The 21,324-nt window shown below is 38.5% G+C and overlaps 2 protein-coding genes across 17 annotated transcripts in view; both read left to right on the forward strand.

The window, feature by feature from the left end:
- Positions 1-2,294, forward strand: part of si:ch73-236j9.2 (solute carrier family 35 member E2A) — a 38,266-nt gene extending 35,972 nt beyond the window's left edge. For all 5 annotated transcript variants that reach the window (XM_048561372.2, XM_048561374.2, XM_059655555.1 and 2 more), the window contains one exon: positions 234-2,294. In XM_048561372.2, the coding sequence (XP_048417329.1) occupies positions 234-453 (220 nt within the window). In that variant the 3' untranslated portion in view covers positions 454-2,294. The remainder of the gene's footprint in view (positions 1-233) is intronic.
- A 4,709-nt stretch (positions 2,295-7,003) lies between these two features.
- cdk11b (cyclin dependent kinase 11B) overlaps positions 7,004-21,324 on the forward strand; it is a 43,865-nt gene continuing 29,544 nt past the window's right edge. For 4 of the 12 annotated variants that reach the window (XM_059655543.1, XM_059655549.1, XM_059655552.1 and 1 more), the window contains exons 1-5: positions 7,004-7,123; positions 8,191-8,278; positions 9,234-9,281; positions 11,034-11,161; positions 20,286-20,407. In XM_059655543.1, the coding sequence (XP_059511526.1) occupies positions 11,051-11,161; positions 20,286-20,407 (233 nt within the window). In that variant the 5' untranslated portion in view covers positions 7,004-7,123; positions 8,191-8,278; positions 9,234-9,281; positions 11,034-11,050. Of the gene's footprint in view, positions 7,127-7,173; positions 7,193-8,190; positions 8,279-8,541; positions 8,636-9,233; positions 9,282-9,643; positions 9,827-11,033; positions 11,162-20,285; positions 20,408-21,324 lie in introns of those variants that run through there. The other 8 variants (XM_059655547.1, XM_059655551.1, XM_059655546.1 and 5 more) reach the window with 8 other exon arrangements.

The raw sequence follows: 21,324 nt of genomic DNA on the forward strand, positions 1-21,324 counted from the left end.
ACTAATAGTACTGAAAATCTTTGCTTTCCCCATCACTTGATAAAGTTTATGCCTGGTTGATTCAACATTCCATAAAACATCTGTTTTTCCTAATGCTGTTTTGTTAATTATTTTAGTGATGAGGTGAAAGCTTGAAAATTTGGCATGAGTGAGTGAGTGAATATTTGCAATATGGATTGAAAAATTGGTCCTGGTGGTGATTAATGTTTAATTGTTTGCTTCCATCAATTTAGTGTTGCCAGCACTGTGAAGCATGCCCTTTCAATTTGGCTCAGTATCATCGTCTTCAGCAACAGGATTACTGCATACTCTGCCTTTGGGACAGTATTGGTCATCATTGGAGTGTTTTTGTATAATCAGGCTCGGCAGTATCAACGAGAAAAAATCCAGTCTTTGGTATCTTGCAATAACAATGTACAGGAGGTTCAGCATCTGTTGAGTGAGGACATTTAAGACCCTCAAAAATAAAAGTAACAAAAGTACATTTTAAAAATTCCAATTCTAAAAATTATAACTGTTTCCAAAATGTTTCAGAAATACAGTCATCAAGAACTTGCATTTGTATAGATCTTTACCTTAATAAAGCATTCCAAGGCACCTCATATGAACATTTATATAACAACTTTTTACACACAGCTGCAAAGATTCTTGGGCAGCTTCATCAAAGAAAGGTTTAACAGAGCACTTAAAGGAGGAAAGAAAGGCAGAGAAGATTAGGGCAGGAATTTTGGAACTTGGGATGTTTACGTTTGAAGACACGGCCCCAACAGCAGATTAATGAAGTTATGAATGGTAAAATGTGGGTGGCCAGCCAGGAGTGCACTGGATTAGTTTAATCTGGAGATAATAAAGACAGCAGCATAGAAAATTAGGTGATGTTAGAGTTGTAAATTAAGGAGGCCTAGTGATGATATGGTTGGAAGCTGATCTCAGAGGTCAGATATGATTGCAAGTTTTTATACAACCTGAGACAGTTGACAGGGATAAGGATGTACCCTGGTTGATAACCAGAGAGACCTGTGGAGCACTGTCAAGTACTTTGTCTATAATGGCGTTCTTTTAATTTCATCAAAACTGTAACTTTGACAGCAAGAAAAATCAACGATTGCAGATCCGTACGCAGTCCAGAAAATCTGACATTGATTTTGAATATATAGTAGCTTCAGCTTAATTTGTATTTTTTTATTCAACAAAATGGACACAGTACTTGATAATTTAAATGTATTGCATTTTTGATTGAGAACTGTTAATGATTTATTGCTTTTTCTCACAAAAACCAAGCTCCCAACATTTGTTTAAAACTGCAATGAAATGTGTAATCATTGAAACCTACTCCTCAGGGTTTACTAATCTGAACTGTTTCTGTAAATGCTAAACTTTCACTAATGAACTGAGAGTTTACAGTGTTATGGAATTTCAAAGAGTTGTATTCATTTAAGTTCACGAAACAATCTCCTGTGCTTTTTGTGACCAGAATTGAGTTTTTTTAACGCGAAACAGCAATTACTTGTTTACTGTGTAAATCTAAACTGTGTGTGTGTGTGTGTGTGTGTGTGTGTGTGTGTGTGGAGAGAATGCATTTTGAATATGACATAAAATTGTTATTCGTATAGTATTTCATGTGAAAATAGAACTGGAGAAAATTCTGTTGATTTGAGCTCATTATTAAAGATTGCTGCTTTACCCAGGACATGTAAATACTCTCCAACCAATAGAACCTTGTCTGGTATCTGCTACTTCAGACACAACTTGCCCTTTTTAACAAGAAATATTACTTGAAGGTCTACTAGTTGAAATATTAATTCTCTTCCCAATGCACTTTAAAGTAAACCACTATATTTGAGGCCTTCTGGGAAAGGCTGTCCTTGCCAACATTGTTTATAGTTGTATTTAGTTAAATACAGTACTCTCTTTTTTAATTCTTTGTTCTATCTAGAACATTATTATGGGTACAAAATTGAAAATCAGTGATATTGATAACTAGATCCTCCTCAAGTTTATTTTGTCCATGTAATGTCCCAATGTTTAATGTGTTGGAGAGCAATTTGTGTTATTTGCACAAAACCAAAATTACCTTGTTATAGTACACATTAACTCAATGAAGGAAATTATGGTGAATTGTGATAATTTTAAGAATAACGTGTGAACAGTGACCAACTTGGCAAATGGAGCCGATTTCCATTGTTGAACTACAACAATTTGTATATAAACAATTTTGATATTACTATAAATGCTCTGTTTTATATAAATGTTGTAAACTTCAAAAATATTTGATTAAATACCACCTGACTTTAGTTGTTTTGCTTTCTGGACGGTACCTGTTGAATGTTTTATTACAAACTAGTTTCCTTACCAAACAATACTGAAAGAAGGTGAATTTATTTAACACCTTACACAATCTTAACATGCCCAAAGGCACTTCCTTCACTTAAAATGAATGAATGTAAATGAATGTGTAGTCCCTGTTACAATGTGGCAAATCTAGCAGGCAACTTATGCACGGTAGGATCCCACAAATACTAATTAATTAAATGAGTCTAATTTAAAGACGGAGTGAAAAATATTTACCTGGATGTCACGGAGAAAACTTCTGTTTTAAACCAGAGAAGGCATCAAGGGTCTTGTTTTAATATCTTGTCTGAAAGACAGCTGTTTTCTCAGAACAGTGATCCCTTGGTACAGCACTGAAGTGCCAGTTCAGATCAAATTCGGGTGTGAAGTGAAGTTCAATCCATGGGCTCAGAAGCACAAGTGCTGTGCTGACCTTACATAAAAGAACTGCTGTATTTGAGCAGCAGTGTTTTCAGAGTTGGATCAGCCAGACTATTTGCTCCAACTAATCAGTTTCAATGTGCATCCTCAACATGAGTAAATGTTTTAATTCTGTTTACTGACCCTATTCCACATCACATTTTGCTTTACCCATCCTCAAAGTTAGATTTGCAGTTTATATTTCTCCAAAAGCAATCTTTGTCAGCTTGCAATTCCTGAATACTGCAGACTGAGCAGAGTATAAAGACATTCCCACACATCCAAAAACCTAATTTTCTGTAGTTTTGAGGAATTATATTTATGCTGTAACAATTTATTTTGCTTTGTTCCAAATATTGAGAACAATTTTTAAAAAAAAATTCCTTGTAATCTTACAGTCTAGACCATAATCGAGTCCTTCAAATTTTATATTAGAATGATTGTCTTTGGACAGTACCATCCTCCTTGCAATAACTGATTATAGTGGAAAATAATTGCTCTTTTGAATAATAACTCAAACTTAAGATCTTTTTCAGAGATGAATTTTGCTTATTAGAGAAATATTTAAAGCATTTTGGTTTGATTAGCAAAGCCAGATTACCAATGCGAGCTATGACAAAACTTGCTAAATCCCAACATACGTGAAATTCAACTTAAGATTGCGACACCACACTCGTCCTTCGATTCTTTGCTGCCGTTAATTTAAAAACATTTCTGCTTGTCTCCATGGCTGTGGAACACCTTATGCTGTCGTGCTACTAATGTCTGCTTCTCTTTCTCCACACCCCCTACCACTTTCTCATCTGTAATTGTTTTAGGAATAAAAAACACTTTGGTCTTTTTTTTCCATTGAGAGTGTAAAGGATAGCTGAACTAAAATGCAAGTCTACAGTATATAATTTGCTGCCTATCATCTTCAAGAATTTTACTTCAAGCAAATTTTTAAGTGAAATGGGTAAACAATAAATGTTGGTGTCTTAAATTTTCACTAAATATATTCACTATAATTGATATTAAAATTATGCAAACACTTCTTCACGTTTTTAAAAAAAGCAATTTGATGTGCGTAAAAAAAGTCAGTTACTCTGATATACTTAGCACCATAATGTCCCTGTTCTAAATTGGTATAATGGCGGAGTAAGAATGAGGAAGGAAAGGGAAGGTGTGCTTTTTTTAAAATTATAGTGGGCAGATTCTGCATATTCCATTTTTTGTGAGACAGTGTATGAATGAATGTTAAATTTATGTCCATTCCAAACAGTGGAAGAAAGAGCAAAGTACTGGTTTGACACTGAGACAAGAGAGTTCTGCTGGGGCAAGTCAAGCACAAAAGAGACACCCAGTGCGTAACTTCGTTAGAGAGAAGGTTGAGAGGTGACTTAATTGAAACATATAAAATAATCAGAGGGTTTGATAGGGTGGATAGAGAGAGCCCTTTTCCTAGGATGGTGACGGCGAGCACGAGGGGGCAGAGCTTTAAATTGAGGGGTGAAAGATATAGGACAGATGTCAGAGGTAGTTTCTTTACTCAGAGAGTAGTAAGGGAATGGAACGCTTTGCCTGCAACGGTTGTAGATTCGCCAACTTTAGGTACATTTAAGGCGTCATTGGACAAGCATATGGACGTACATGGTATAGTGTAGGTTAGATGGGCTTGAGATCGGGGTGACAGGTCGACACAACATCGAGAGCCAAAGGGCCTGTACTGTGCTGTAATGTTCTATGTAGTGATGACCTCCCCAAGAAAATTTTGTAGAGGCAAAGGAAGAAAGTGCTTACTCAAGTACTCAGCATTTTTGTTTTGGGAGGGGGATGGGGGAAAGAGAGGGGAACGTGTATAACACCTCAGCAGCAAACAGAAGCCAGTGCACTTTCCAAGAATACATTACAGAATAAAATTGAACCACCTTTATTGCCCTGTGTATTCAATATTAAATACAGTGAAAAGTGTGTTGCCTGTATGTTGGCATCATTCACACTAACTTAGAATAAAATAAAAAAAAACTTAGAGTCCAACTTTTCCTTCTTTGCTGCTACAGCATGTGTCGCTAGAATCGCATTTCAGGCTTCCCAGCCCATGCCACATTGCTGCCAGAGTCCTGCTCCGGGCTTCCCAGCCCAGGTTATACGGCCACACAGATCCACTCCACAAAGGTGTCCTGCATTTCTGAAGAAGGGTCTAGACCCGAAACGTTAGCTGTCCTGCTGTGTTTGTTATCTCACAGGTGTCCCACTCCAGCTTTCACAGGTGGACAGACTAACTCTAGCCACATTGCCTCTGAAGACGCAACTGCTGCTCTGGAGCCCATCAAAGCTGCCGCCTGCTGATGAGCTCTCCTAATCAGGTAAGCTTGAGGGGGATAAAAAGGGGTAGAAGGAAAAATAAAAAGCACAGGAGCCCGTATGCTGCCTACTGCACTGCTGCTGTATTCAAGTCTGCAGTAGGTGAGTCTGCTATTTGCAATAACAATAAATACCTCTTCAATTTAATGTGTTCAGAACTTGAATAGTTTACTCTCAGTCCTCATACTGTAGTGTTGCACTGCTGACATTCTCAACCGTATGTAAAAATGGGTTAGATTTATGCTTTTAAAACATTGTATTAATTGTTGCTCACAAGGCATGACATTCATTTTGGAGTTCATGGGAATTTTATATATATACACATAGCTATGTCATGACAATTTAAAAATAATTTGCCTCATTGTAGTGCAAAACAACTTAGGTGGTTTGCAAATCTTTAACCTCCCACATCCTGAGAGGAAAATATGTTTCAAAAGCTAGAATAGAAGAAATGGAAAATATCACCGATGGGGAAATGAAGCACAAAGCAGTTTTGGGTTCACAATAAATATAGTTTCCTTTCTTCTCATTCTGGTGTTCCTTGCATTAGCTGTCTTTAAACTATATCAGAACGTATATATTGGAGAAAAAAAACTTCCATTTATATAGTCACATTCATAACCTTGATTATACTATAGCACTTTACAGCCAAGTAAGTACTTTTGAAAAGCAAACGCTGTTAACTAACTTGTTGGTTGTTGGAACTTCTCAGGTAGCAAGCTTCAGGTACAAAAGCAGGAGAAACAATCATTCTTCTAAGACAGTCCCTCTGGCATGAGGCACGATGTAGACTCTGCTATGTAGAGCTGGGTGGTCCTTGAAGGTTTGGGTCTACAGTTCCTTCCTGATGATATTTCTTGATGTGGTCCTTGCATCTCTAAATGAATGTTCTCCACTTTTGTCAGACACAAGCCAGGATCTCCCATGAGTCAATAGTGATTTTTGACCTCTTCCAAGAAAGTTTTGAGGACATTTCTAAAAGTTTTCTGCTGTTTTTCTCAGAGTCGCCTGCTACTAGTTCAAAGTGAAGAAGTTACTCCTCAAACACCAGTTCTCCAATTTTTACACGGTCAATGTAACAGTTACAAATGTTGTATGATCAGATTGTTTTGGAATGAAATCGTTGAGCATGTCTTCAATCTGATTTGGCCACCCTAAAGATATTCTGGAAAACAAATCACAATTTTGTTACCTAGATAACAAAGTGCAGGACTGGATGAAGGGTCTAGGCCCGAAACGTCAGCTTTTGTGCTCCTAAGATGCTGCTTCATCCAGCCCCACACTTTGTTATCTCAGATTCTCCAGCATCTGCAGTTCCCATTACCTCTGATACAATTTTGTTACCTTCACTGTTTTGCCTGATTAAACTGATCAAGTTCTGAAGAAGGGTCACTGGACTTGAAACATTAACTTTGCTTTCTGTACTGTCACACCTCTTGTGCTTCTCCAGCAATTTTTGTTCTTGTTTCAGATTTTGAGCATCTGCAGTTGTTTTATTCAACTTGTCAAGACTCAAGCTGCATATTCACCAAACATTTGACCAATTTTTCTGAAGTGAAGACTTCAGATTTGTTTTGAGCAACTTCTTTATTGAAGCTCCTTGGCAGTTTTGTAGGTTGGCTAGTGTGTTTTTCATAATGATCTGGCACGTTTGTAGTGACTGATAGATTGGCGTCAAACTCTGCATTTACTGAAGCCCATTAACTTGGGGCTGAAAAGTATAAAATACAGCAGCCTTGAACGTGCCCAACCTGAACCTGGCGATCTTCTCTGCATCCGTCTTGTTCCGGCTGGAGAAACCGTCGCCGCCCAGAGAAAATAAAAAACTTGCGCAAACTTTTCCACAAACTTGCCGCAAAACTTTCAGGCTGCAAAAGGATACTCAGCGCGCGTGCGCCCGAGGTAGAGGCGTCGCGCTGGAGGTGACGCATAACGGGTGCGACGCCGCGGCTGTGGAGCGGGCGCCGGCGGAGCGGAGGGAACGTGTTGAGGCTTGGGGGCCGAGGGAAGGAGGCAGAAGAAAGAGAAGGTGGTGGTGGCGGCGGCGGCGGCGAAGCGGGTGGAGTTCTCCTCTACTACCCCCGGCTGTCAGCGTTAGGTAGCGTGAAGGTGGCCGTATTTGCCGTCACGCCGCCTGTGTGGCGTAGTAGGCCCGAGGCAAGCTGCGGCGTCGCGTAGTGAGGGCCCCGCGGCTCTGAGTAGCCAGCCTGCCCCCGGTCCCTGCCCAGCCGCTGCTTCTCATACCCTTTCGACCCACTGCTGGGGCGGATAAGGCCTTGGTTTCCTGGAGACATTTGAGACGCCGCAATATTTGTTGCGTTCAGCCTTGTCCACTGTCTCGGGGGAGCCCCTCAAGATTTTTTTTACATAAACTTGGGCCTAACAGAAAGGAATAATAGTACTTTTTCGCTAAGTACTGAATTTGAAGATGGACTGCTTCTTACAGTAGTCTGAAAGGACGCATTAAGTTTTTTTTATTCTTCCCTCTTTTTTTTAGTTACCCCATTCAGGACAAAAGTGTTTTAATTGGAGGCTACATCTGGGTGCAGTGGGGAAGGTGAGCGAGCGGGCTGCAGGTGTCTGGGTGCAGTGGGGAAGGTGAGCGAGCGGGCTGCAGGTGTCTGGGTGCAGTGGGGAAGGTGAGCGAGCGGGCTGCAGGTGTCTGGGTGCAGTGGGGAAGGTGAGCGAGCGGGCTGCAGGTGTCTGGGTGCAGTGGGGAAGGTGAGCGAGCGGGCTGCAGGTAACCATTGAAAAGATCTGATATTGAGTTTCATTTGGAATTTTGATGTTATGCCCACTGTCTCAGTGTAGTAGAATGCATTTGCTAACATGTTTTAAAGCTAGAGTCATACAGCCTGGAAACAGACTCTTTAGTCCTATGTATCCGAGCCAACTAATTTTCCCGAACTAATCTAGCCCCACTTGCCTGCGTTCGGCCCATTTCCCTCTAAACCTTTCCTATTCATGTACTTATCCAAATGTTGTAACTGTAGCTACGTTATCACTTCTGGGAGTTCATTCCCATGTCATGAGACAATTACATTGCACAATGCTATATGTCCAATTTTATTTTCCATTTTCTCTCCTATCCTGAAGGTGCTGACTGTATGGGTGCATAAGTGATAGCAGTTCCCTAGTTTCTTACCCATATATTCTTCATATGTGAACCTGGACAGGAATTTTGGTAGGTTATTTGCTTGTGAAAGGCATCAAAATTGAGTCCAAATGTAGTTGGACTAATACTGTCTTGTACATACACTTTTCTATAAGGATCACTTCACTCAGTAACCCTGCGTAGTTTTATATGCTGTATTGTGTTCGCCCAGATGAGCTAACTTTTGTAATTAGACTCGTGCTTAACATAGCCCTTTACTTACTCGTTATTAGAAACCAGTGATTCGTTTGTTTGTTGGAAGTTTATAATTGACATGTCAGTATTTCATTTAGCTCCGGTTGCAAGTGTACCAAATGACACACACTCATACTTAAGAGGATTTTATTTGTTTGTCGCAGAGAGCTGGATCTAGAACCATTATAATTGGTAATCTATTTTTATCACTTAAAAGTTGATTCAAAATTTAATTTCTGTTAATAGATGATACTGCCTTTGTTTATCATTTTCTCATGAGCGTAAATACATTGTAAATTGCTAAGAGCATGGTTTGGATGCACAGTCATATGGCAAACTTAATTCTGTTTTCATCAAGTTGATTTTACAATAATCTCCTCCAGTGTTATCTATACTACTTTATCACCCACATCCTTTCAAGGCAGTCATTAACTTGCTTCCTTCAGTGGCCTTTGTTTCTGAAATGAAAACAGCACAAGCCTGCACATTTCAAGTAATGAAGGTTAACACTTTTATTGGTGGACAATTAAGTGAGAAATTATTTTCCTAAATGATCTCAATCCTAAACATGGTGGCAGTTCTTGAGAAATTTTCATAGCATTATCTGAAATGAAATAATTTGATCTCAACTAATTGAACCTGGGTAAAACTTGGTGGTTCGCAAATGCTGCATAACTGTATTATGACCCAAGTAAACATTTTTCAGTTTCGTTTTACATTGTACACTAGGTTAATAAAAGATGGATTTCAAATAAAAATAACCCTCTAATTTCATACCTTTTGCTTTCAGTGTGCTGTACATAAACATCTGCAGTTCTCTTGGAGCAAGAGTTTATTTGTAAGTCTGAACAGTCACGACAATGACACTTGTAGCAGCATCGTTCTAGTGATAGAAGTTACATTTGTATTTTCTGTGTTTCGTAGTGTTTTTATGTAGATTTTGTTCTCTGCTGGAAAATGTTTAATGTGCAGCCTTCCTTTAAATTCTCCATGGATGGGTTGTTTGAAGTACAGTGGAGTCCATGTTTTTTGTCTCATCATAACAATTTATGTGAAATCCCAACTTATGAATGGACACTAGTTAATTTTTGGTCGAAAAATGCTACCATTTTTATTGTCAATTCCTGCCAGGTTTTTAAATTTTTCACACAAATGTTCGTGTTCATGTAGGCTTTATTCTGATTTTTTTTGTCACTTCAGGTTAACTGCATATCAAGAAACCAGGAAAGGCACTTGAATGGGAGCTTTTTCAAACCAAGCATTAATTCTGATCTGTCCAATTTATTGACAATTGAGGAGACAAGGCTCATCAGGAAATGAAATTTACAAATGAGTAGTTACAAACCAACACACAATGCAAAAAATGCAATTTGTTCAAATATAGTTACGTGCTTATTTTAAGTTTCTAATATGTTTTTGTATGAGGTTTTGCAGTAATTTTGCTGTGCTGTATTACAGCGTAACTGGTCTGATACAATTGTTTACAAATCCTTCTAGATGTTAGAACAATGTTAATCTCCACAAAACTGGCAGTAGCAGTTACTGCAAAGAGTGGTTCTTATTTATTTTGTATTGATTTTGCAGGATATTTCATTTTGAATGTTTTATTAGAATACAATCCCTTGGGAGAACAGTTAGCATTTATTGTCACTTTTTTTAGCTGGCAAATTGGAAGTGACAATAAAAGGACTCCACTGTACTGCAGTAATAATTTGACTTTTGGTGTAATCTAATCCAAGATCTAGGAGGTACCCCTCTATCAGAGCAATTGTACATATTCAAAATAAGTATAGATTCTTCTTAAAGAGTAAGCAGTACATTGATGTGCAGGTGTTTATTTTTCTCCACATAAGCTTATTAGAAAATGTGGCCTGTCGCTGTCTAAATAGTTTAATTTTTGTCTGAGTTCAAATTCCGTCACTAATTTGAAAAGATTTTACTGTTAAAAGTAACGAGCTGTTAATTGAGTAGGATATAGATAACCTTAGCACCAAACAAAAAAAAATGCTTATGAGTAATCTGGAATACTTTTTAAGATGTACTTTATGCTTTGAAATCCAAGTGAACTTTGTTTTATACTTGTATTGAATATCTTATGGATCAGAATTGTAACGAGCAGATTGTGTTTACTCATGTATGTAGTATAGCTTGTAAAAAGGTTTTGAACTGGATTCTCTTGAATATTCAACTACTTAATGACCATCATTGACCTTTAAGTCATTCTCAGTCTCTGCCCTAATGCTTGGAATCATTTATTTAATTGGAGTAGATACTAATTTGCAAGCTGGAATTAATGTTGATAGAAACAAAATAAATTTTATCTATTGGTGTAAGCTTGACTTGGAAAGATAAATTTCAAGAACTTTCTGTAGTAAGAGGGGGCAGGATTCTTTGGAGTAAATGAGTTTGAGACTGTGTAGTTCATTAGCAGATCAGAAAGAAGAACTTGTCTGCATTGCGCATTAAGAACTACGAGTAGTCCACATATAACATTTTAAAAGGTTTTTTTGAAGTCCAGCATGGAACGGTTGAGACAAGATTTTATGTCTCTCCCAACCTAATGACTAGCATGTAACTGATTCTGTTTTAGCTCAGTGTGGTGTCCCAATGGGAGATGAAAAGGATAACTGGAAAGTAAAAACTCTTGAAGAAATTTTGCAGGAAAAGAAACGACGAAAAGAGCAGGAGGAAAAGGGTGATGTGAAACGTCCAAAAAATGTAAGTAGTAATGCCGTCAGCATTTTGTATCCTAAGTTCATGCACTTTTATGGTGTTGCTTACTTTAATAATTATCATAAAACTATTCGTAGAGTTCAGTTACAATTTGAATCTGAGAATCACATGCCCAACTTCTGTTCATGTGTGGTCTCCACTCTCATTCTACCTCCTGTAGGCTGTTGACAAAGTTCTGATAGTGCCTGTTCTGCCTTTTGCTTTCCTGCATGAGAAGCTGTTTTGGAATTATACTGTCGTGGGATCGGTTGCAGGTGTTGAATCAAGCTGTATCCTCACCTTAAGTGGATCTATCAGTCCCTTAGTTGTCTTTGTTCCACTTGACAGCTGTGATATTGACATGCTCAGAAGCTTGCTGTGGAGGGGTCAGGATGCAGATTCACTATCCATCACTATCATGCAGCATGTGGAATCATTCCGGGGAGGGGCTTTCAACTAAAAGTCTGCTAATGGTTGTAACTTTCCAAAAGTTAGTAAACTAAAGCATTTTTAAAAATTGACTGCAGAGTATAATGATGAAACTGCATTTGCTTTATTTCTGCAGTAATAGTTAATGATAAAGTCTTTTGAAAATGGCATTAGAGTGGGAAGATATCGTAATGAAATCCTGTTTGTTAGGACAAGATCTCATTACCTCAGGAGTCAACTGATTCAAGCCTCAATAATAGTTGAAAGAATAGGAGAATGCAGCAGATAGTAATCCACATATTGCTTATGTATCAGTACTGTAGAGATGCCCATAAAGCTTGCTAATACAAAGAGCGAAACTCAAGTGGAACTGTAACTTGGTGCTTTCTCTGCTGCTCTAGGTCATTTTACCAAAAACTGCTTGTCTTTTTAGCAAAAATAAATTTAATGTAAATATTTAGCCTTTTGTAGGTGATGATTTATAGAAGTGACATATTCCATTAGTGATTTAACAAATTCGAGCACCATCTTAAATGAAGGTACTCATTTTTGATCCATGATGCTGCTTCTGAGTTAACCAATGGCAGATGTTCACTGAAGTTGGGTAAAGACAGGAATTTTTTATGGAACCATATGAATGAATTGTGGCCTTGCCATCTTGTACTGTAACATTCAGCTTTGTTGCAGTAAGTGTTAAATTGGTTAATTCTGACAAGGTTTGAAGTTGATTAGTTAGAGCATCATTTTGTTTTGTTCTGTCTTTCTGAATTACCCTTTTGCTACAAGGTATAGAAGGGAAAAGTGATGTCCTGTACTACTTTTTAAGAGTAAAGATATTTCTGGTAATCTGGGTGTGTTGGTCTATCTGGCTAGCAACAGATAAGTGAAATTATGACAAGTAGTGAAATTGGAAAATCATTAGATTGGAATAGGGATGTTTTGCTGCAATTATGCAGTGCCTTGGTGAGACCACACCTGGAATATTGTGTGCATATTTGGCCTCCCTATCTGAGGATGCTCTGGCTATAGAGGGAGTAAAGCTCTGCTTTATCAGACTGATTCCTGGGAAGGCTAGCTGACGTATGAAGAGAGGTTGAATCAGTTAGGATTATATTCATTGGAGTTCAGAAGAACAGGGGAATCTCATAGAAACCTACAAAATTCTAACAAGGTCGGATAGGGTAGATGTTCCTGATAGGAGGCGGGGTAAGGATACTGAGTAAATCATTTAGGACTGAGATTTGGAGAATGCTTTTTACTCGGAGTGGTGAGGCTGTGGAATTTGCTACTGCTGAAAGCAGTTGAGGTGAAAACATTATATGAATTCAAGAAGGAGATGGTTGTAGCACTTAACGGCAGTAGGAATCAAAGGATACAGCAGAAAAGCAGGAGCTGGCTATTAAGTTAAATGATCGGCCATGATCATAACGAATGACAGAGACATTTTGAAGAGCCGAATGGCCTATTCCTCCTCCTATTTTCTGTGTTCTCAATGTTATATCTAATAATAAGTTCACCAAGTCTCCTTATACAGTACATTCCAAATCCAGTACCTTTATTACCTGAATGAACAAAGGAGCAGATACATGGGAACAACACCCAAATGCTTATTAGTTATCCTCTAAATCCTGATGCCCAGGTTGGGGATGTCAGTGAAAGAGGAGGGTGATGATTTAATGGATGTGGTACCTATTGGTACCAGTGGTAAGGGCAAAGTGACCTTTTGCATCACAAATCCAGGGGTCTAGGTGGTAGTATTAAAAAGCAGGACCACAATGGATTATTCCCAGTGCTACATGCTACCGAGTTTAGAAATAGGAATTTAGGACAGATGAATGTGTGGCTCTAGAGTTGGTGCAAGAGGAAGGGTTTAGTTTCCTGAATTACTGAGACCATTTTAGGTGAAGGTGGGACAGTCTGCACCTGAACCACATTAGGACCGACAATTAAGTAGAAACAGAAGTTGCTGGAAAAGCTGAGCAGGGTCTGGCAGCATCTGTGAAGGAAAAAAATCGGAGTGTACGTTTTGGGTCCAGTGACCCTTCTTCGGAGGAAGGGTCACCAGACCCAAAATGTTAACACTGATTCGGTTTTCGTTCCTGATTTACAGCATCTGCAGTTCTTTTGGTTTTTATCCTTGCAGGTAGGTTTGCTCGTGCTGTTGGGAAAAGTTTAAACTCCTCTGGCAGAGGACAGGGACTCAGAATATTGATGAAACAGAGACACATTATAGCCAAAGAAGCAAGTCAGAGTAAGTTCAGCCATGTTGAATGTCAAAAGTGTAAGGCAAGGCAAGGCTGGATGATCTTTAAAGCCGGGAGTGTAATAGGTAAGACTGTTGAGTTCATGGCTTGGATTGACACATGGCAGTATGATATTGTTGTCATTTACAGAAACAAGACTGAGGAAAAGGCTGGACTCGCAACTCATTCCAGGGCATAGGATCTTTAGGTGAGACAGGAGAGGGTGTAAAAGCATGGTAGTGTAGCATTATAAATTAAGGAGTCAATTTGAAATAAGAAGAGATGATATTTTGGAAGGCTTTGTGATTTGAATTTCATGTTATGGTGGCAACCACTTTACTGGGAATGTATTATAGGCTCCCAAAAAGTCAGCAGAAATAGAGGAACAAATATGTTGACAGCTCCCAGAGGTGTGTAAGAATAATAATCGGGTAATTATATAAGGGGTTTTCACCCCTCCCAACGTAAGTTGAGATAGCCATATTCTTAACGGTTCAGAGGGAGCAAATTTCTTGAAATGTATCCAGGGGAGTTTTCTGTATCAATATGTTGAAGGCCCAACAAGGGACGGTGCAGTGTTGGATTTCTTTCTGGGGAAAGAAGCTGGACGAGTGTTCACTGTGGAATTGGAAGAACATTTGGACAGTAATATCCACAACGTAGCACAGTTCAAGTTTGTTCTGACAAGGAAAAAGATGGCATGTGAAAGACAGCTTCAGATTGGGAGAAGGCAGGTAAATCTAAAGCAGAGCAATAGGGGGGCATTTGAAAAGGAGCTGGGGAGAGTACAGGTCCAATTTTAGAGGGAAATGTATGAGCAATAAATTCAGAGAACTCTGCATGTCTGGGATAGTTCAAGACTGGATGAGGAAGAATATTAGGGCTTTGAGCAAGTCCGAAGGGAGCAATTCAGCTGGCGCCCTAGAGGAATACAAGAGGTACATGAGGGAACTTAAGAAAGCAATAAGAAGAACAACCAAGTGGCATGAAAAAGGACTTGTGAACAGGATTAGGGAGAGTTCTAATATATTTTATAAATACATTAACGGGAAGAGGTTAACCACGGAAAGAGTAGGGCCCATTAGGGATCAATCTGTTGATGTGTGTGTGAAACCCCAGGATATTGGAGGGGTGTTATGTGAATGCTTCTCTTCCGTCTTCACTCTGGAAAAGGAGAATGTAGATATGGAATTCGGGGAAAGGTGCGGTGAAGAACTTGCAAAGTTTGACGTAGGAAAGGGGCAAGTATTGGGGGTTCTGTCAGGCTTAAAAACAAACAGATCCCCTGACTTGGATGAATTGCATCCCAGACTGCTGTGGGAGTTGAAGCAGGTTTAACATGAGAAGATGGTTGTAGCTTACAGGAAGATATAGATTGTTTGCTCGGCTGGGTAGACCAGTACCAGACCCTCAAAAGTGCAAGAAGAACAAGATGAGGAAGTATCTAATGAATGGTAGGATGCTGTAGCTTAGAGCAACAGAGCGATCTCGAGGGTAATTATTTATGGATCCCCGAAGTCGGCAGAGCACGTGAATAGGGTAATTAAGGCATATGAGACATTTGCTTTCATCACTCATGGAATAGAGTATAAAAGTAAGCAGTTAATGTTGTACAGATTGTTGGTTTGGCCACAATTGGAGTACTATGTGCAAATCTGGCTACACCATTACAGGAAGGATTTGACAGCACTAGAGGCAGGTGTAGGGGAGGTTTGCCGGGATGTTGCCTTAGGTGAAGAAATTGAGCTCTAAGAGGAGACCAGCTAGTCTTGGGTTGTTTTGTTGAGAGCAGAAAAGCCAAGACTAGGGGGAGATATGATTGAGGTGTATAAGATTGAGGGGTACAGACAGGCTGAATAGAGGGCAGCTGTTCCCTTTGGTTGACAGGTCAGTCACAAGAGGGAATAATTTTAGGCTAAGGGGCAGGAGATTTGGAAGGGATTTGAGGAAAAAAATCTTTTTGTGCAGCAGGTGGTGGGAATCTGGAATGCACTGTCTGGGAAGGTAGTGGAAGTTTAAACCTTAAATCCTTAAAAATTACTTGGTTGAGTACTTCAAATACCGTAACATTCAAGAATATGGAACAGGTACAGGACTTCTAGTGATAGGTATGTTGATGCAGACTCAATGAGCTGAAGGGCCTTTTCTGCACTGTATGAATTTATGATTGTCATAAAACCTGACTGGTCCACTAAAGCCTTTCAGGTAAGGAAACTAACTACATTTACCTGATCTAGCTTATGTGTAACTCCAGCCCCACACAGTGTGGTTGACTGCCTTCATGGCTACTGGGAATAGGCATAAATGTTGCCTTATCAACTTCGCCCGAATCACAGGACCAGGTTTGTTTTTTGTAGTTCGTGATTTCTAGTTCAGTGATGAGCTGGTGAGCAGGTTAATTCAATTTGGAAAGCTTTTCACCTCAGTCTCACAAGATTTATAATATGCTGTGTTGGTTGGTTTCAAATAAGTGACAAAGTCAGCTGTTAAAGGGAAGAACTCGTTGTGAGTTTGTTTTGCATATTGATAAATACTGAAACTGAAGACAAATCATAAAGGTACCCTTCAGATAACAAATAACTTTCATTTAATTGCATAAATCACAACTTGAATACCCTCTTGCAAGAAAGATATATCTTTTTCGGTTCATTTATAGCCCTTGCTGAAGAATTCTGGTTAGTTATTTTCCATTTTTCTGGTGATTTAGTTAGTTACTGACCTGCTGTAAGAATTAGTATATGGTATTGTCATATGTTATACTTGAAATATTTATGACTTGTATTGATTTGTTTGGTTTTTAAAATCTACAACATCCTTTTCATAGAGTCAAAGAATTTTACAGCACAGAAACAGACCCATTGGTCCAACTCATCCCTGCTGACCAGATATTCTAAATTAGTTTTGCCCCATTTGCCAGCATTTGGCTCATATCCCTCTAAATCCTTCCTATTCATGTACCCATCCAGATGCCTTTTAAATGGCGTAACTGTACCAGCTTCTACCACTTCCTCTGGCAGCTCATTCCATGCATGCACCACCCTCTCTGTGTGAAAATATTGCCCCTTGGGTCCCTTTTTACTGGAGAGGGCGCAGAGGTGGTTCACTAGGTTGATTCTGGAGTTGAGAGGGTTGGCTTAGGAGGAGAGACTGAGTAGATTGGGATTATATTCATTGGAATTCAGAAGATTGAGGGGGAATCTTATAGAAACATATAAAATTATGAAGGGAATAGAAAAGATAGAAGTAGAGAGGATGTTCCCACTGGCAGGTGAAGCTAAGGCAAGAGGGCATAGCCTCAAGATTAGAGGGAGCAGATTTAGGACTGAATTGAGAACGAACATCTTCACCCAGAGCGTTGTTAATCTGTGGAGTTCCTTGCCCAGTGAAGTAGTTGACACTACTTCAGTAAACGTTTTTAAAGCTAAGGTAGGTTTTTGTTTGAACAATAAAGGAATTAAAGGATATGGTGAGTGCGCGGTATGTGGATGTGAGTCCACAAAGAGATCAGCCATGGTCTTATTGAATGGTGGAGCAGGCTCAAAGGGCCGAATGGCCTACTCCTGCTCCTAGTTCTTATGTTCTTTTTAAATCTTTCCCCTGTCACCTTAAACTTATGCCCTCTAGTTTTGGACTTCTCTACCTGGGGGAAAAAGACCTTGGCTGTTTGTTCTGTCTGTACCCCTCGTGATTTTACAAACCTCTATACAGTCATCCTCAGCTTCCAACACTCCATGGAAAATACCCCCAGCCTATTTAGCCTCACTGTATAGTTCAAACTGTTCAACCCTGGCAACGTCCTTTTAAATCTTTATTGCACCCATTAAAGCTTAACATCAGCTTTCTTATAGCAGAGGGGCCAGAACTGAATGCATTATTTGAATAGTAGCATAATCAATATTCTGTACAGCCATGACACGACATCCCCACTCCTATATTCAATGCACTGACCAACAAATGTAAGCGTGCCAAATGCTGCCTTCACTATCCTGTCTACCAGTGACTCCACATTCAAGGAACTATGAACTTGTACCCCAAGTTCTCTTTATTTGTGAACACTCACCAGCGTCCTACAATTAAGTGTATAAGTACTGCCCTGATATATCTTACTAAAATGCAACACCTCACATTTATCTCAATTAATCTCCATCAGTCACTGCTCAGCCTATCTGATCAAGGTCCTGTCATCCTCAGAGATAACCACCTTCACTGTCTACTACGCCAACAATTTTGATGTCACCTGCAAATTTGCTGACTATTTCCATCCAAATCATTTAATTTTCTCCAGGGCAAAGGGTCTGAATTTATTAAATTCAATCCCATTTTACTTTATAGGTTTGTCATAATTAAAAGACAAATTGAAAAAGTTGAATTTTATTTGATCCTGTCAGTACTTTATATTAGTTTTTTTTAAACTCTTCTCGTGTAATTGCCATGTTTACTTGTCTATTCTTCAGTATTTGGGAGAATGCTTATTTGTAGTCTCTGCAGAGTTGTCATGTATGACAGCACATCCAAGGTTGAGCTGTCGCATCTGTGATGTGATCATTTAAGTTTTAAAGGTCTGGGCTTTAACTTTGCCTGGAAAACTCCAAGTTTTTAAAAACCTATCTACGTCTGGAAAACCGCTTTCAGGCAAAAGGATAAAGATAAGTAAAATATTTCTCATTACATTTTTACAAGGAAGAAAGATTAGTAACGGTAAATATAAATAATGAAAATAATAAAATGTAACATTTCTAAAGTAAGTGTTGCAAACTAAGTTATCACCATCTCTGCAAGAGGCTTGATTTCCTGATTTGTATCAAGCTAGTGTCCTTGAGTGTTTATTGCTCTACAGTAAAGTCCATGCCTATCCAAGAGCTGAACATAATTGAAGGTACCTTTTGTAACTTCTTCCTCAGCCGCATGACCAGAATACATAAACAGCATCTTGTGATAGGCTTTTCTTTACCCTTTAAACTGAGATGAAAAGAAGAAGATTGTTTAGCAATCTTGAATTTGGTCTGCCAGTCAGTTAGATCATGATCTCTGACCTAATTCCATATAACCCCTGCCCTTTGCTTCACATCCTTTAAGACCTTTTGGTTAACAAAATTCTAGCAATCATTTAAGTATTGCAATTCATCTAGCGTTAGAGAGCTAGTGCAGCTCAAGGTGGCTTGCATTGGGCAACAAATGCCAGCCTTACCAACAGTGGTCCCATTGCATGTAAGAAGTTTTTAAAATACTATTTTAAGAAATAGTTCCAAACTCGCTGCACCCTTTGTGTGTGAAAGTCTTTACTGATATCACTCCTGAAAGGTTCAACTCTAACTAGTGGATATAGAGAGAGAAACTATCTACCATCTTTGTTTTCTGTAATATCTTGAATGCCTACATCAAATCAAGCTTTAACCTTCTATATTTCACCATAAATGACCTTAGTTTGTGTCATCTTTTAATCCCTTGTAATTTTTGTTTATTAATGCTATTATGGTAATTGCATCTCTGAACTTTCTTTATTCTCCATATGTGCTTTCTCCTCACTAGGTTGCTACCCAATTGGTTTATTCACCAACCCAGAGAAATTGCTGCTGGGTATCTTTTAATCAGCAGTGCAAGAACTCTTGTTTGAAAGTAATTGCATGTCATGATGCGAAAACTACAAGTTTCAAAGCCAGCCTGAACTTTGGATTTTAGTTAACAATAAACTGCGGAAGTATTTTTCACCCTAGTGAGAGTATTCCACAATTACACAGTATATTCAATACTTGACGCTAATGGTAGAAATGTAATGAAAATTTTAAAAATATATGGCTTTAAGTTATTAGTCAACATTTGTTGCTTATTTATCAAAGATGTCTTGTTTTCAAAACAGTACAAGTGAATGTGTGGAGTCCTCTTATTGGCCCTTTCAATTTGCCAGCATAAGGAAAATCTTTTAAGGAGGTGACAATAAAGGGGGTTTTTGTGAATGTGAAGTACTTTTCTGCAGGAAGTTTGGTGCTTTGCAACATAGGTGTAGGGAAACAGATCCCTTTTCCAGCAACTGCTACTGTTCTTATGAAAGTTTTATTTACCTGTAAATTTGAAAATGGCTTTTATCATTCCCTATGATTAAGCTGCAGAATGCTAAAAGAGCATTTTGGCTGCTGAAAACAACTCAAATCCTGTGGTATCAGTTGCACACATTAACTGGTGTGATTTCTCAATGCCACTGTTTTCATTTTTAGATTATTTGCAAACCTTGGCATTCTCAAAGTATTCTGTAACTCGTGACTTTTCAAGTCCACAAATAATGAGAAAATTTCAATAAAGTATAGACAGATTTGAAAAAAACGATTGTGGAAATTGATGAAAAATGTCATAAGACTAGTTTAATTAGATCATGAGAAAGGTGTCGTAGACAAGATGTGAAAACTAAAATGTTAGCAGTGTGAACTAGTCCTGAATTACTATTCTATTTTTATACGTCTCAGTTGGATGACAGGGATTCTAAGCGGGACTCACTGGAGGAAGGAGAGCTTCAGGAACACAAGGACAAGATGGAGATAACTATACGTAATTCACCACACCGACGAGAAGGATCTATAGATGATCGGTATGTTTTCCAGTTTAAAAAGAAACACCTATTTCCTTGTCCTCCCAGTCAACATCAATATAAATGTCCGTTTAAAAAAGAAAAAATTCAGGCCAAATACTTTTCGTTTTGCAGACCGGTGAAAGGAATCATTGACCCTTAATGTAGATCCTTCACTAGTTTGGTCCTCTTCGGATCCTCCTCTTCAAGCTTAATATGTTTCCCAGCTGTTGCTAAAATGTGATTTTTGTGTGATCCATTCATTGTGTTTCAAAACCACCTGTTAAAAATAACCCAAAGAACACTTACTTATTTGGCAATTTCTCTTCTAAAAATAGCAGTTTATTTAATTAGAAGGCTGGACAATTATAAAATGTGTTTTATTTGAGGATTATGTTATTCACATGAATTAGATCTTGTAGTCTCTTGTTTTTATGCTTGGTAACGTCATCAGTTGATGTAGTGCAGCTCCTTTCCCAAGTGCCCATGAAAGTAAAACCTTTGATCATTTTTTTGGCATTGACTTTGCCTGTATAGCTTCTGTCTGTGAACTAGATGAAAAATATGCTTTGTAGTAATAGCCATTAAATTAACAATAGTTTCATTTTATGTCAAGTTTCTTGTGTGAGAAACAAAACACTTCACTGAGGAAACGCAGTACAAATATTTAAAAATACCTGCCAATTACCTGCCTGTGTTTCTCATCAAACCACTAAATGCACTCCAGATGTATGTAACGAATGATCCTTTGATAATTGGATAAGCCATTTTTTGATTACAAGTATATTTGTCATTATCTATCGTTTTTTTTTTAAATAAATTAAACATGGTCAATTTATATTACCTGCAAGTGGGACTATACTGTGTGGGTTGTTCTTACCCTTCACAAAGTAAAGAAGATACATTTTTACTACACTTTACAATTCATTGTACAGGGT

Source organism: Stegostoma tigrinum, chromosome 28 (genome assembly GCF_030684315.1).
Source record: "Stegostoma tigrinum isolate sSteTig4 chromosome 28, sSteTig4.hap1, whole genome shotgun sequence".
Lineage (NCBI taxonomy): Eukaryota > Metazoa > Chordata > Chondrichthyes > Orectolobiformes > Stegostomatidae > Stegostoma > Stegostoma tigrinum.